The sequence below is a fragment of the Hyaena hyaena genome, unplaced genomic scaffold (genome assembly GCF_003009895.1).
Source record: "Hyaena hyaena isolate Hyena2069 unplaced genomic scaffold, ASM300989v1 scaffold_899, whole genome shotgun sequence".
Classification (NCBI taxonomy): domain Eukaryota; kingdom Metazoa; phylum Chordata; class Mammalia; order Carnivora; family Hyaenidae; genus Hyaena; species Hyaena hyaena.
This window is the reverse complement of record NW_024081530.1, coordinates 370,742-382,956: the sequence shown is the minus strand read 5'-3', so window position 1 is coordinate 382,956 and position 12,215 is coordinate 370,742. Positions and strand designations below refer to the sequence as shown.

Genomic DNA, 12,215 nt, shown 5'->3' with positions numbered 1-12,215 from the left:
ACAGAAAGGCGGTGCACTTTGGACTCAGATGCGGCTTCCCTGTCACCTGGAGCACTGATGTTCTAGAACAGGGCTCTAAACGAGCTGACCCCTCCTCTAGCTTCTATGCATCTGTCCAATTCCTGAGACACAGTTCCTGGCTCTCCTCCGGCAGCCACAACGTGTCGGTTCAGCATGAGAGGCAAGCAAGTGGTCCCATTTCCACCTGTGTAGGTCCCAGCCGTCATGACTGGGGATCTTGACATTCCAAGAAGTGCAGCGCTTGCCACACTGGAGCAGTAACAGAGCAATGTGCAGCCGGCTGGGGGAGCAAAATTTGCAAACTCAGTATCCCGGGCCTCAGGCCAATGCAGGCTGGGTGCGTTGCTGTGGTGACACATTTAGTCTCTGGAGAGGGATTGCTGGCACGCCCGCTGCATTCCTGGCACCACTTTTGCCAGCAAGAAACTCATGGAGTGGAACTGGTATCAACTCCAGAGGGAGACGCAAGCTGCTTTAACTTCCTTGGCAGTAATACCCTTTGCAACTTGTGCACATAAACCCTCCTGAATATTTACATGAACTGCTATTTGTGACACTCTTTGGGGCCCCATTGGATGGTACGTTGAAGGGAAGTGCTAAAATGATAGCAGCATTCCAGTTTATAAATGTAACTATTGTATCCCTGAATAATTCAATTTCCTAAAATTGGCACTTAACGATGCAATGACTTATCTCTTGCTGGGAAGAGATTCTAATCCCTCTCCTCCTTTTAAAAATAGCTTTTACCATTGCCAAGAGGAGAGCCTGATATTTACTATTAGAAAATATGTGAATTAAAATACTAGCTTCTTTCCCTGTTGCAAGTCACCGGCACTGTATTAGCTGAGCTCTCTCTTACCTGGGAGGAAAGGCCCCCCACAGCAGTGCCCTCAGTTCTTAGGAAAGCCTGACCCACCTCTCTTATTTGTGCCTGAAAAGCAAAATGCACTAGGATTTGGCCACTTAGTATTCAGACCATGTCAAGATTCAAGTAAAAAGCCTATATTGCACCATCACCAGGCCAAACATAGCCAAGAGTTCAAACCACAGTTAAATTATAAGCAAGCATGGGGCAAAACATGCAGACCTGTCTAGTCAATGAAGCAGTAGAGATAAAAGGAATTCCCAAATAAATGCCAACTTGAAGGCTTTAATGAATACAGAGATGGTGTTCTTTCCAGCTGCCCCCAGTTGACTATAAAAGGCCAGTAAGGATTTTGAGATGCTTTCTTCCTCCTCTTCCTCCTCCTCTTCCTCCTCCACCATTTTTCTTCTCCTCCTCCTGCTTTATCTTCTTTTAACATGCAAAGCATCTCCCAAAGTATTGAGAAATGAACAGTTCTTCTGTTCACGTACGTAACTTTGCAGACGGACAGCAAAGCTAGCTGGCCAGTGATTACTACTGGAAACATCAGATGCAGCAAAGGAAATGCAGTTAATACAATAATTCACATATGTTAATGCTTAGTTCCATCAATGTCGGCTTTATTTTCTTCTTGATATACACAAAGCTGGCACACAATTTTAACTGATGAGGTAATGTCATTTTTAATTTAGAGAGCCATAAGCTGTCCACTCTAACTAGTGATATCATCTTTGTGGTTCCCTCGTGAGACTTTATGTAAACATAAGTAATGTGTCCTGGACAGTTTGAAAAGAGATTGTTAAAGATGACATTGGTCATCATGAAGATTTCCCCCACTTTGATCTCTTTTAAATTGCCAGATACAGTTTATATTACTGCCATATTCTAGCCATTTCTGAAATTAATATATCCCAGGACTTTTGAACCAAGTTAAACACAGAAATAAAATAAAGGTTTGAAATGAACGGATTATAATGTTTTCATGTCAGTCTAGAAGAAAAATGGAGGACAGCTCAGATTATCTGGGTCCTAGGTGACTTGGTAAATAACAAGAGAAGAAAGGGAAAGACACTAAGAAACGTATAACACTAAACAAACAATACTCTTCCTATTTTTGAGGGGGAATGCTAGTTTATTGGAGACAGTGCCCCAGCTCTTGGAGATAAAGAAGTATATGTGTTATCTCAGTGCAATATTTAGAATAACATTTTATTGTGACTTCCTTCACCATTTGTCTCCTTAGTATATTGTTATTAAGCCTGAATCTTTAAAAAATCACATCACTTTGGTGACCTCAAGTGTGTCACATTTCCTTTTCAAGCAACAATATTCCTTTAAAGATTCAGGCTGGTGGGTATAAACAAAGTAACTTTCCATTTTTAAATAAACTTTTTTCTTTGGAGAGATTATGTTCTGCAATGCAAGTATAGTTTTGGCGAAGATGATCTGTGTTTTAACCACTGTGGGTACTGAGAGTGTTTTTTCTAAATCTGGAGTTTGGTAGAATTGAGTTAAATAGTAAAGAATCTGTTTATTATTCTGTGGCCATATGTTTAGAGGGTCGCTCACAGAAATCAAAGTATTGTTCATGGAGAGCTCCAGCCAAGGAGACATTTTGGATTCATAAAAGAACTTCACAGTTTGAAAAGAATGCATAGCATTATGTATTGACACCCTACCACCACAGACAAAGGAACACAATTTAATAATAGAGAATTGTGCTCATGAGATTTTTCTTTTTCTTGTTAATTGGTTACTTTAACTGACATTGTCTGCAAGTATAATGGACACCATTATTCTTAATAGTTCTGTGTTGCCAGATGATGTATACAGACATGATGTAGTCCATTTTGATTATTTCATTTTGCTAGATTCTTATCCCTCCATGTAATACGGTGGTGAATGCAGATAGCGCTGTTTTCCTAACAGATTATGCTAGATAATGCTGCCTTCTAAATCACTGAAATTAAGAGGGCATTTCTCACTAACCTGTTGTTGTCTCCTGTATTTATGTACCAGGTATGACTATGTGGAGGTCATCGATGGAGAAAATGAAAATGGACGCTTATGGGGAAAGTTCTGTGGGAAGATTGCTCCTTCTCCCGTGGTGTCTTCAGGGCCTTTTCTTTTTATTAAATTTGTCTCTGACTATGAGACACATGGTGCTGGATTTTCCATACGTTATGAAATTTTCAAGAGAGGTGAGTGGCTTCCTGCAGAACAAGTGTGGTTAAATGTTCATTACCATTGTTTGATTCCATGAACGACAAAGGGAAAAGAAGACAAGGCATAAGGCTTTGATCTTCTTGCAAAAAATTATATATTCCACTACAAAACTGTTGGAAAATACTTTAAACAAAGGAAAATTACACAATATATAGAGGAAGTCATGTTTAAGATTTTTTTTAAGTGGTGCGCCTTGGTGATGCAGTCGCTTGAGGGTCCGACTCTTGGTTTCGGCTCAGGTCATGATCTCACAGTTCATGAGTTCAAGCCCTGCATCAGGCTCGGGGCTGATGGTGTGGAGCCTGCTTCAGATTCTGTCTCTCCTTCTCTCTGTCTCCCCCATTTGTGCGTTCTCTCTCTCTCTCTCCCCCTCCCCCCAAAAAATAAATAAATAAACTTTAAAAAAGATTTTTAAAAATATTTCAGGACTCAAAATTGCATCATTTTAATGTGCTGACCAGTGTTTACAAGGTATATATTCTGTTAAACTCTTTTAAGAGCCTTTATTCTTATCTTTCTTCAAAAGTAAGTGCGATCTTCTCTTGAAGTTTGATTTCTTTTACTCAAAATGTGTGAGTCCCCTTTACTTAAAGCCATTTACATACATCCTGTTCCCTTTATATTATTACAAAATTCAAAACTAGTATTTCCTAGGAAAAGGAAAGCAGTCTACTGGACTTAGAGTTTCTAAAGCTGCTGAAGGAAGAAGAGACTTTCTATTAATGTCTGTTAAGAAGAGGAATCATTGGGGAAAGAACCTCTTCGAGGAAACAAAACAGTAAAACTTTAAATTCCATTTCCCTTAGGAAATAAAGATCTTTCTCCATCTCCAATATAATCACTCAGTAATCTTCTGTTCAAATGGTATATATTGAGATGGATAGAATCTGACAGTTCTTAGTCTCCCACCCTTAAAGAATTAAATGCATATATCAGTCAATTGATAAACAATGTATCTTTTTCTGGATGTCACTGTTTTTCACAATAGCTGGTAGATTCCTTTAATCTGTTAAATTCAACCTTCCCTGTTAGGTGTCAACCTAAAAGTAATGTGGTGGGTAAGGGGACAAAGTCAGGGACAGAAACTTAAGATTTGAGTGTACTGTCCTAGAATAGGAGCTCTTTTATTAATAGAAAAAAAATCTAGTGACATCAATTATAGACTCTCAGCAGCAACTGAGAATAACCAAAAGGAGTCATTAGGAGTTTCTAGGAATATTGGTACAACTTCTTAAAATTTCAAAGAAATCTGCCACTGCCCCATATAAGTATGAATAGATAGAGACAACTTTCTGCAAAAATTTATATAAGCACATACTTAGAAAAGCATATTTTAGGGACACCTGGGTGGCTCAGTCGGTTAAGCATCTGACTTCAGCTCAGGTCATGATCTCACGGTTCGTGGGTTTGAGCCCCGCATCAGGCTCTCTGCTGACTGCCAGCTCAGAGCCTGAAATCTGTTTCAGATTCTGTGTCTCCCTCTCTCTCTGACCCTCCTCTGTTCATGCTGCCTCTCTCTCTCAGAAACAAATAAAACATAAAAAAAAACTTTAAAAAAGAATATTTTATTAGAATAAATAGTAGTATACATTTGACTTCAGTAAGTACCGCTGGTTACATATGTACATATTTTCTTGTGTTGAAAGTTGTTTGGCCTGCTATAGAAATCATGTTGTACATGTATGTATATGGCACACACGCACACACACCTACATTTGCTCTCTTACCTCTATATGGCACTATCAAAGAAAAAAGGTGTCAGAAAGGAATTTAGGAGTCGCCTTTTATTTTCAGTGTTTCTCAAAGATCTGAAGACGGTTGAAAGAGGAGAGAGAGAAAGAGAGACAGAGATCTATAACTAAGTCATTGAGAATTCTTCATATTCCTTCCAAATAAACTCACCTCCCTATACTTCCATTTCCTCAGAGGCACTGTAATTTCTTTATCCTGATCTCCAAAACCACCCGTAAAACCTGAAGCCTTATTTTTTCTTTCTCTTCTTGTCGCTTTACATCCAATATGGCTTCTAGTTCTTTTGAATTTACATCCAAAAGCCTCCAAGAGTCATTCTGCTTTTCGGCATCCATTGCCATTAACTGAATAGGCCCAATTTGGGTTCTCCCTGTTTTCTTATGAAACACACGGCTTCTCAAACAGTCATCAAGCCACTGTCCTCCAGAGGCCTATGGCAGGTGTCCGTCCCCTATTGGGTCAAACCCAATGTCCCATTGGGTCAAGCTCAAGGCTTGACATCAAGGACGCCCAACCTTCTCCAGCATCAAATCCTACAGACCCACACCTGGCCTCTTGCCTTGGATAGTGCACAGAAAGTCCAGCAGTCCTGAATGTAAAGTTTAATTCTTCCTCTGACTATCAGTCTGAATGTTCAGAGCCTTGGATTCCTCATGTGGTAAATGGATCTGGCACAGGCTTATTGTGAAGATCGGTTGAAATGAAAACATGAGAAAAATGTAGCTCGTGCCTGTCACCAATGATGTGTTCAGTAAACAGTGTGTACAGATAAAGCTAGTACCCTCAGTATTCAGAGCCTTTGCTCTCTGCCCGTTTACATCCCTTAACCTCCAGGAAACCTGGCTCTTTTCTTTCTTCTTCTCAGGAAGCTTTTCCTAACTATTCTACTTTTTTATTTCCTATACATATACCAATTTGTCCTCTACACATGCAAGTGCATGCACATACTCACAATATACACATATGCATACTATATATACACACATATATCCAAATATGTTTCACTAACCAGTGTGCTTCTTAATATTTTCAAATTTGTTCATATGTGCACATCTTATGCCCCAACCAGATAGGTACCACCTGAAAGATGCAAAAAAACCATCTTCCCCCTGCCCCACTGCATGTACTATAGTCCTTATAGATGTTCCATAGAAAGTCAGTAACTAATACATTTATGCATACATATACAAGTTCATAGACATTTTTTCCTCAAAAGCCATTTAATGATATTATAGAATCCATTAATCTCCTTTTTTATTTTTGAAAACATACCACTTCTTCCAGAGTGCAGCAATTTCAAGTTTCCTCATAATTTATACTAATTATACTAATAATTTATACATAAATTATACTAATCATAGTTGGACCAATAAATGAGTCTTTCACCTATCGACCTTGAGGTTTTCTGGCACTAGATTACATACAGTTCTAAGGGAAATTTAGGCCATTTCTGCATCCTTAAGGCAGCATTTCTAGAAGACCACCTTTGCAAAGGTCAGTCAGCAAAGCCAGTCCCCACCTCTTCCCATGCTTCTTGAAGCCACCCTGGACACCCTAATTTTCTATCCAGGTCCCTCGCTTCCCTCTTCCATGTATCTTTTCTTAGATGTTGAAGGCTTGGGCCATCAACCTGAAAATTATTACCATTCACCTAAAATAATTTCTCCAGGAAATCCAAACATCACTACCTATCACTCTTCCCTTATCCTTCCTTGGCCTGGGTCATCTGGGATCAACCACTGGAAGAAACTGTAGATATTTTCTGTGGGTGTCCATGTGGGGTAAGCTTGGCATTGATTGACAGCAAATTGGTCCCCTCACATATTATTTGGTTATGAGTCTGGATATTTAATAATAATTCCAAAGAGTACCTTAGCTATTATTATTATTATGTACCCTTACTGTCATTAGCAATGAAGCGTGGCATTGTTACAGCCACACAAGGTCCTCCAGCTCTTACAAATAACATCAAAAGCACAGTGGTCACTGGCGGCTGATGCCATGTGTCACCTCACCTAGGAACGTGGGGCTGCTCTCCTCCTCTCCTGTGAAGTGCTCGGGTACTCTCTGTAGAATTCCTTCACCCACTCTGGCCATGCTCCTTTTTGGAAAGTGCTGGCTCGACTGTGGCAAACCTATGCAACAGTGAACAGGAAAAATATTAAAACAAATCTTGACATTTACTGGAGGAAGTAGGAAATTACAGAATCTTGAAATTTAAAGGGATTTTTTTCCCAAATCCTAAAGCCCACCTCCCATTTGTAATATACAGAATCTGAGGACTGGGAAGGTTAGGAGGCCACCCAAGGTTACACAGCAGAGTAGCAGTAGAGGTGGGACTGGATCACAGATCTGGTGCTCAATCCAGTTCTCTTCCACTACTCCCTGGAATTTCCCCAGTTTTTGTTACACTCCTTAGTAAACCTAGGCCAGCCTTAGTGAAAACACCATAATTATTTGATTTTGAAAGTATGCCTTTAATTCCTATCATTTTCTCCTCTTATTGAATCTTGATGTCACGTGGATAATTTTATTATTTTAAGAAGGAGAAAATAGTACCTGAATTAAACCCCACTTTCAGCTTTCCTTTGCAAGGACCTAACCAAAGTATCCCCCACACCTCCCCACACACACCAACGCTGGCAACAGGGAGGAAGCTGGAGGTCTTCAGCGTCACTATTCCTACATCTTAAAGATCAAATGAAAGGGATTCCAATATTATATTTTTATTCTTTGTAAATTAATGTCTTAAATTGGCAAAGTCCCTGTCATCTTAGAAGCCACTCATGAACTTAGATTATAAATTATATAGCACATTTCATAAACTTCTTACCTGTAATTGACATGGTAAAATGCTACATGTTAGTAACTTTAACCAGAATCAAGTAAGTAAGTATCTGAAGCCATCATGGTGAAGGATGAGCCTCATCTGTGAAGGCTTTGGGAGGCATTTTAAATAAGTCAGACCTCTACCGGCTAGGTGTATTGTGCACATCTAGTAATATTTATTCTTCTGCATCTCCAGTGCCATGAACATCTAATACGTACATGGGGAGCAAACAATTGATTTGTTTTCTCAAAAGGCTGCCAGATGTACTAAGGTGGAGATTCAGCATACCAATTCTAGACACTAAAAATAGAGATCTGTTGGTTAAATTTAATCTGTATTGATACCTGCAGTGTTGCCTCCAGTACTTGGCTCTGTGGGAGAATATTTAGTTAAGAACACTCTCAACAAGCCTCCTTATTAGGGCTGAATCCATGCATGCCATCATAGGGTGCCCATCAGCGAGACAATGGCCCAGGGAAAGATTTGTTGAATTGAACATCCCCAGGTTGGATCTTGAGGTCATTTTTGGTTCCCAGAGATCTCTTTGGAAATCTTAGCTGTGGTGGCACTGATAAGGGGTCAAGCTGATGTGTTCATATTCTTGTAGATGGGCCATTTTCAAAAAAAAATTTTTTTTAATGTTTTATTTATTTCTAGGAGAGAGATAGAGACAGCATGAGCAGGGGAGGGTCAGAGAGAGAGGGAGTCACAGACTGAAACAGGCTCCAGGCTCTGAGCTGGCAGTCAGCACAGAGCCCGACGCGGGGCTCGAACCCACGAACCGCGAGATCATGACCCAAGCGAAAGTCGGACGCTTAACCGACTAAGCCACCCAGGCGCCCCAGATGGGCCATTTTCAATGGTGTGGTGAATACCACCCCATTTATTGCTGGACACCATGAATCGATCTCATGGTCATTTGTACCATCTTAAGGTCAATTTGCAATATAGGTGTGTATGAACTTGACAATTTAAATTACAAATTACCATAATTTGTAAAGTGTTGATAACACAGAATAGTCATTGAAGTTATACACTATAAATAGACACATAACATACCCATTCATATACGTTAAAAATAATTTTAGAATGGCACTGTATCTGATACGTTGGGGAAGGCAACGATGTCAACATTGATATCAAGTGACTTCTAGCAACACGGCCTGTAATCACAGTTTATCGTGCCCTCACTAACAGCCACACTTTACCGGCACACCTGTGTCAACACCACTCAAAATGAGTCACTCACCCGGGTACATGTACGAATTACCTTTCACATTTAGTTTGTCAAAGAGGCATAGGTCACATCTGGCAGAGTTACTGAGTCACTGGCGTAGGAATCTGAAACCCAAACTCCCTCCACTGAATTCTCTCCCTCGCCTTTGTAAATGTTCTATTTCACCAATAAAGGGCTGTCAGCCTCAAGATTTAAAGATTTAGGCTTGAAGGGGCTATAATTATTTCTCTAGGGCTCTGTCGAGATTTCTGTAGCTTACTCATTCATTGTTCCCACATGATTTGATATTTGTCATTTTTTTCCTCTGCAACAGCAGAAGTTTTTAAATTGCTTCACACAAATGGAAAACTAAGGTGAACACAATAAATCTGAACTTGACTTTCCATACCTACCACTCCTATAGAAAGGCTGAGTAATGAGTGATTAGGAAAGTGATTATAATGGTGAGCTTTTATTAGAAAGATATGCTGCCTTTGCCCAGGTTATTTCTTGGTGAAGTTGTGTGAGTGGATTTTCACTTTGCTCTTTCTTTTCTTTTGCTTGTAGGTCCTGAATGTTCTCAGAATTACACAGCACCTAGTGGAGTGATAAAGTCACCAGGATTCCCTGAAAAGTATCCCAACAGCCTTGAATGCACTTATATTATCTTTGCACCAAAGATGTCAGAGATTATCCTGGAATTTGAAAGCTTTGACCTGGAGCTTGACTCAAACCCTCCAGGGGGGATGTTCTGTCGCTATGACCGTCTAGAAATCTGGGATGGATTCCCTGATGGTAAGAAGGGCAGGAAGCATCCCAAAAAGGAAGAATCTGGGGGAAGGGCACTAAGATCCTTTTACAAGTGTCAATGATACATGCATCATTTTTTAAAAAATAGTTCAGAAAGAGGAGAGAAAACAAAGCAAAATGGTAACTCTCTTTATGAAGAACAGCGATGAAATATTTGAGCTCAAAAGACAGTAATTATCTAGTCTAATTTCTTCAATTTATAGATAAGGAAACTGAGGCTATGAGTGATTATACATGGTCTCCATAGCTATTTTTGTGATAGAATTGGGACCAACACATGGTTTTCCCACCTAAAGTATTTGGCTCATTTCGTTGACCTGACTACTAGCCATTAATTCATAGACTAAGAGATCAGTTAAGTCATACAATTCACTTCACAAATGCAGAGACTCAAGACAGAGAGGTTAAGTACTTGATACAATATTAAGGGTGAAATGTGCACCCATTATGTGGTTACCAAAAATTTAGAAATTTAGAAAAAGAATGAAGATGTTTGGATGTTCCTAATTTAGACAGATTCCTTATCTGTTCCCTAGGAAATTTTTATCTTTAACAATTTGAATCACCTCAACACATCATCTGTATACATTATTTTTATCATCTAAATTCATCCTACATTTAAAATATATTTACTGAATACCTGCCATTTACCAGGCACTGGTCTTGCTACTTAGTAAACAGAACAATCAAAGATGGCTGCCCACCCCCTCCTGCCCAGAAGTTTCGATTCTGCCAAGGGCAATGGGCCAATAAATAATATACTTATAGAATGAATGAATTCTGTCCTTGAAATGCAGAACGTGAGAAGTTTTGTAAACAACAACAAAAATGAAAGAAAGAAAAGTAGAGTAAAGCAAAGGTATGAAAAGTACTAGGGTTAGGAGAGAGGGATATGTAAGTTGAAATTTTAAATAAGGTGGTCAGGTTCGGCCTTATTACAAAAGTGACATGTTAGCAAAGATTTGAAGGAGGTAGGGGGCAAGGAGTAGCTGTGTGGACACCTAAATGAAAGTTTTCCATTTCTATCCTTGTGAATTAGAAAGTGAATGGCAAAAATACACATCCAAATCCTGAACAGAGGGAGATAATATCAAATAATTTGTTGCAGCTGTATTGCTTGTCTTGTGTTTAGTCTGGTTTAATACTAGGATTTCTCTAGAGAACACACTCTACACGGATCAGAAAGGGCAGCTTGGAAGTTCTTACGAATCATGCAGTTAGAGATATATAACCATCTATAAAATAGAGTCAGATATTATGATCAGACTGGAGGAAGGAGTATTTAAATAAATATTAAATTGTAAATGAAGGGCAAGTAATATGTGAAAGAGATTGCCTTTGCTTTTCAAATGACATTAAAATTATCAGTGTAATTCAATTTAGCTATGTTCCTCCACAGTAAACAGCAATGGAGATAAACTGGGTTTAGAGAATGCTTATATTGTCATTGTGGTAAATGGGTGAGTTATCATTGGTTTAGTTTCTTCTTTGCTCTTTTCCTATATAAATAGGGTTATGATGATCTTACCGAAACTCCTTCATTAAGTAATGAGATTTGCCCAAACAAAGTGCTGATTGATTTCTAAGTATTCAATCCAATAATTAGGAAAACAGTATTATAATAGTATTGTAATAATAGTTGGAACATTTAATAATGGGTTTATTTGTTCACAACCCAAATTTGCAGCCTTCCTTTCTAGAACTTACATTTAAATTGACATCTGAAAAGGAGGTCCAATCAACCAACTTATTTAGAATACTTTCAGAAAGAGGCACATTGTTATTAGTGTCAAGGGTTTTTCAAAGTAGTAATTTTCTGGCTCTAGAAAATCACTGAGTTGAAGCAAGGAACAATTAACAATAAGAGTTATCAGCCTTGCAATTCACTCATGTTTTAAACTATGGTGCATTTGACTTATTCCCAGGGAAAACTGGCCTTGGAATATGAAAACCATGTTTGTATATTTGTTAAAATTTACCTACCCTCGTCCAGCCTACGCCAGCATAACAGCTCTCTCCTTTTTAGGCAAAAATGACAGACTGCCTGGGTTTCTTGTCAGTGGCCTAGAAACATTTTTGTTATAGTAGTTCAACACATACAGTTCCTTGCCAGCAAAATTGCTTTTACTCTTTGATATCCCTTCCAAAAACAATAACCAGAAGGCGCTGAAGGCTTTTAAATAAGAAGTGATTTTGTGTTGCCTTTTATCATACACATTGAATTAGGTGACTAAGTAATTGAAAACTACTCATTGATTCAGATTGACTTTGAAGAAAAGTAGTTTACTCCCAAACTCAAATGGAGGTATGCAGGTTGTGAATCATACATCTCTGTCTATCACTCCTGATGCTCCATGGATTCCAAAGTAGCGAATCAGTAGTAATCGGTGGCAGTTTACATATGGTTTGTGAGCCATGAGCTGAGCACACTGCCCTGCCCTGATGGATGCCACAAATGTTTGTGCTGAATTCTGGAACCAAACATGAATGCTTAG

The 12,215-nt window shown here is 39.0% G+C and overlaps 1 protein-coding gene across 4 annotated transcripts in view; it reads left to right on the top strand.

Annotated features, from left to right (window-relative positions):
- Positions 1 to 12,215, top strand: part of NRP1 (neuropilin 1) — a 138,449-nt gene that overhangs the window by 53,378 nt on the left and 72,856 nt on the right. For all 4 annotated transcript variants that reach the window (XM_039220536.1, XM_039220535.1, XM_039220533.1 and 1 more), the window contains exons 3-4: positions 2,906 to 3,087; positions 9,478 to 9,705. In XM_039220536.1, the coding sequence (XP_039076467.1) occupies positions 2,906 to 3,087; positions 9,478 to 9,705 (410 nt within the window). The remainder of the gene's footprint in view (positions 1 to 2,905; positions 3,088 to 9,477; positions 9,706 to 12,215) is intronic.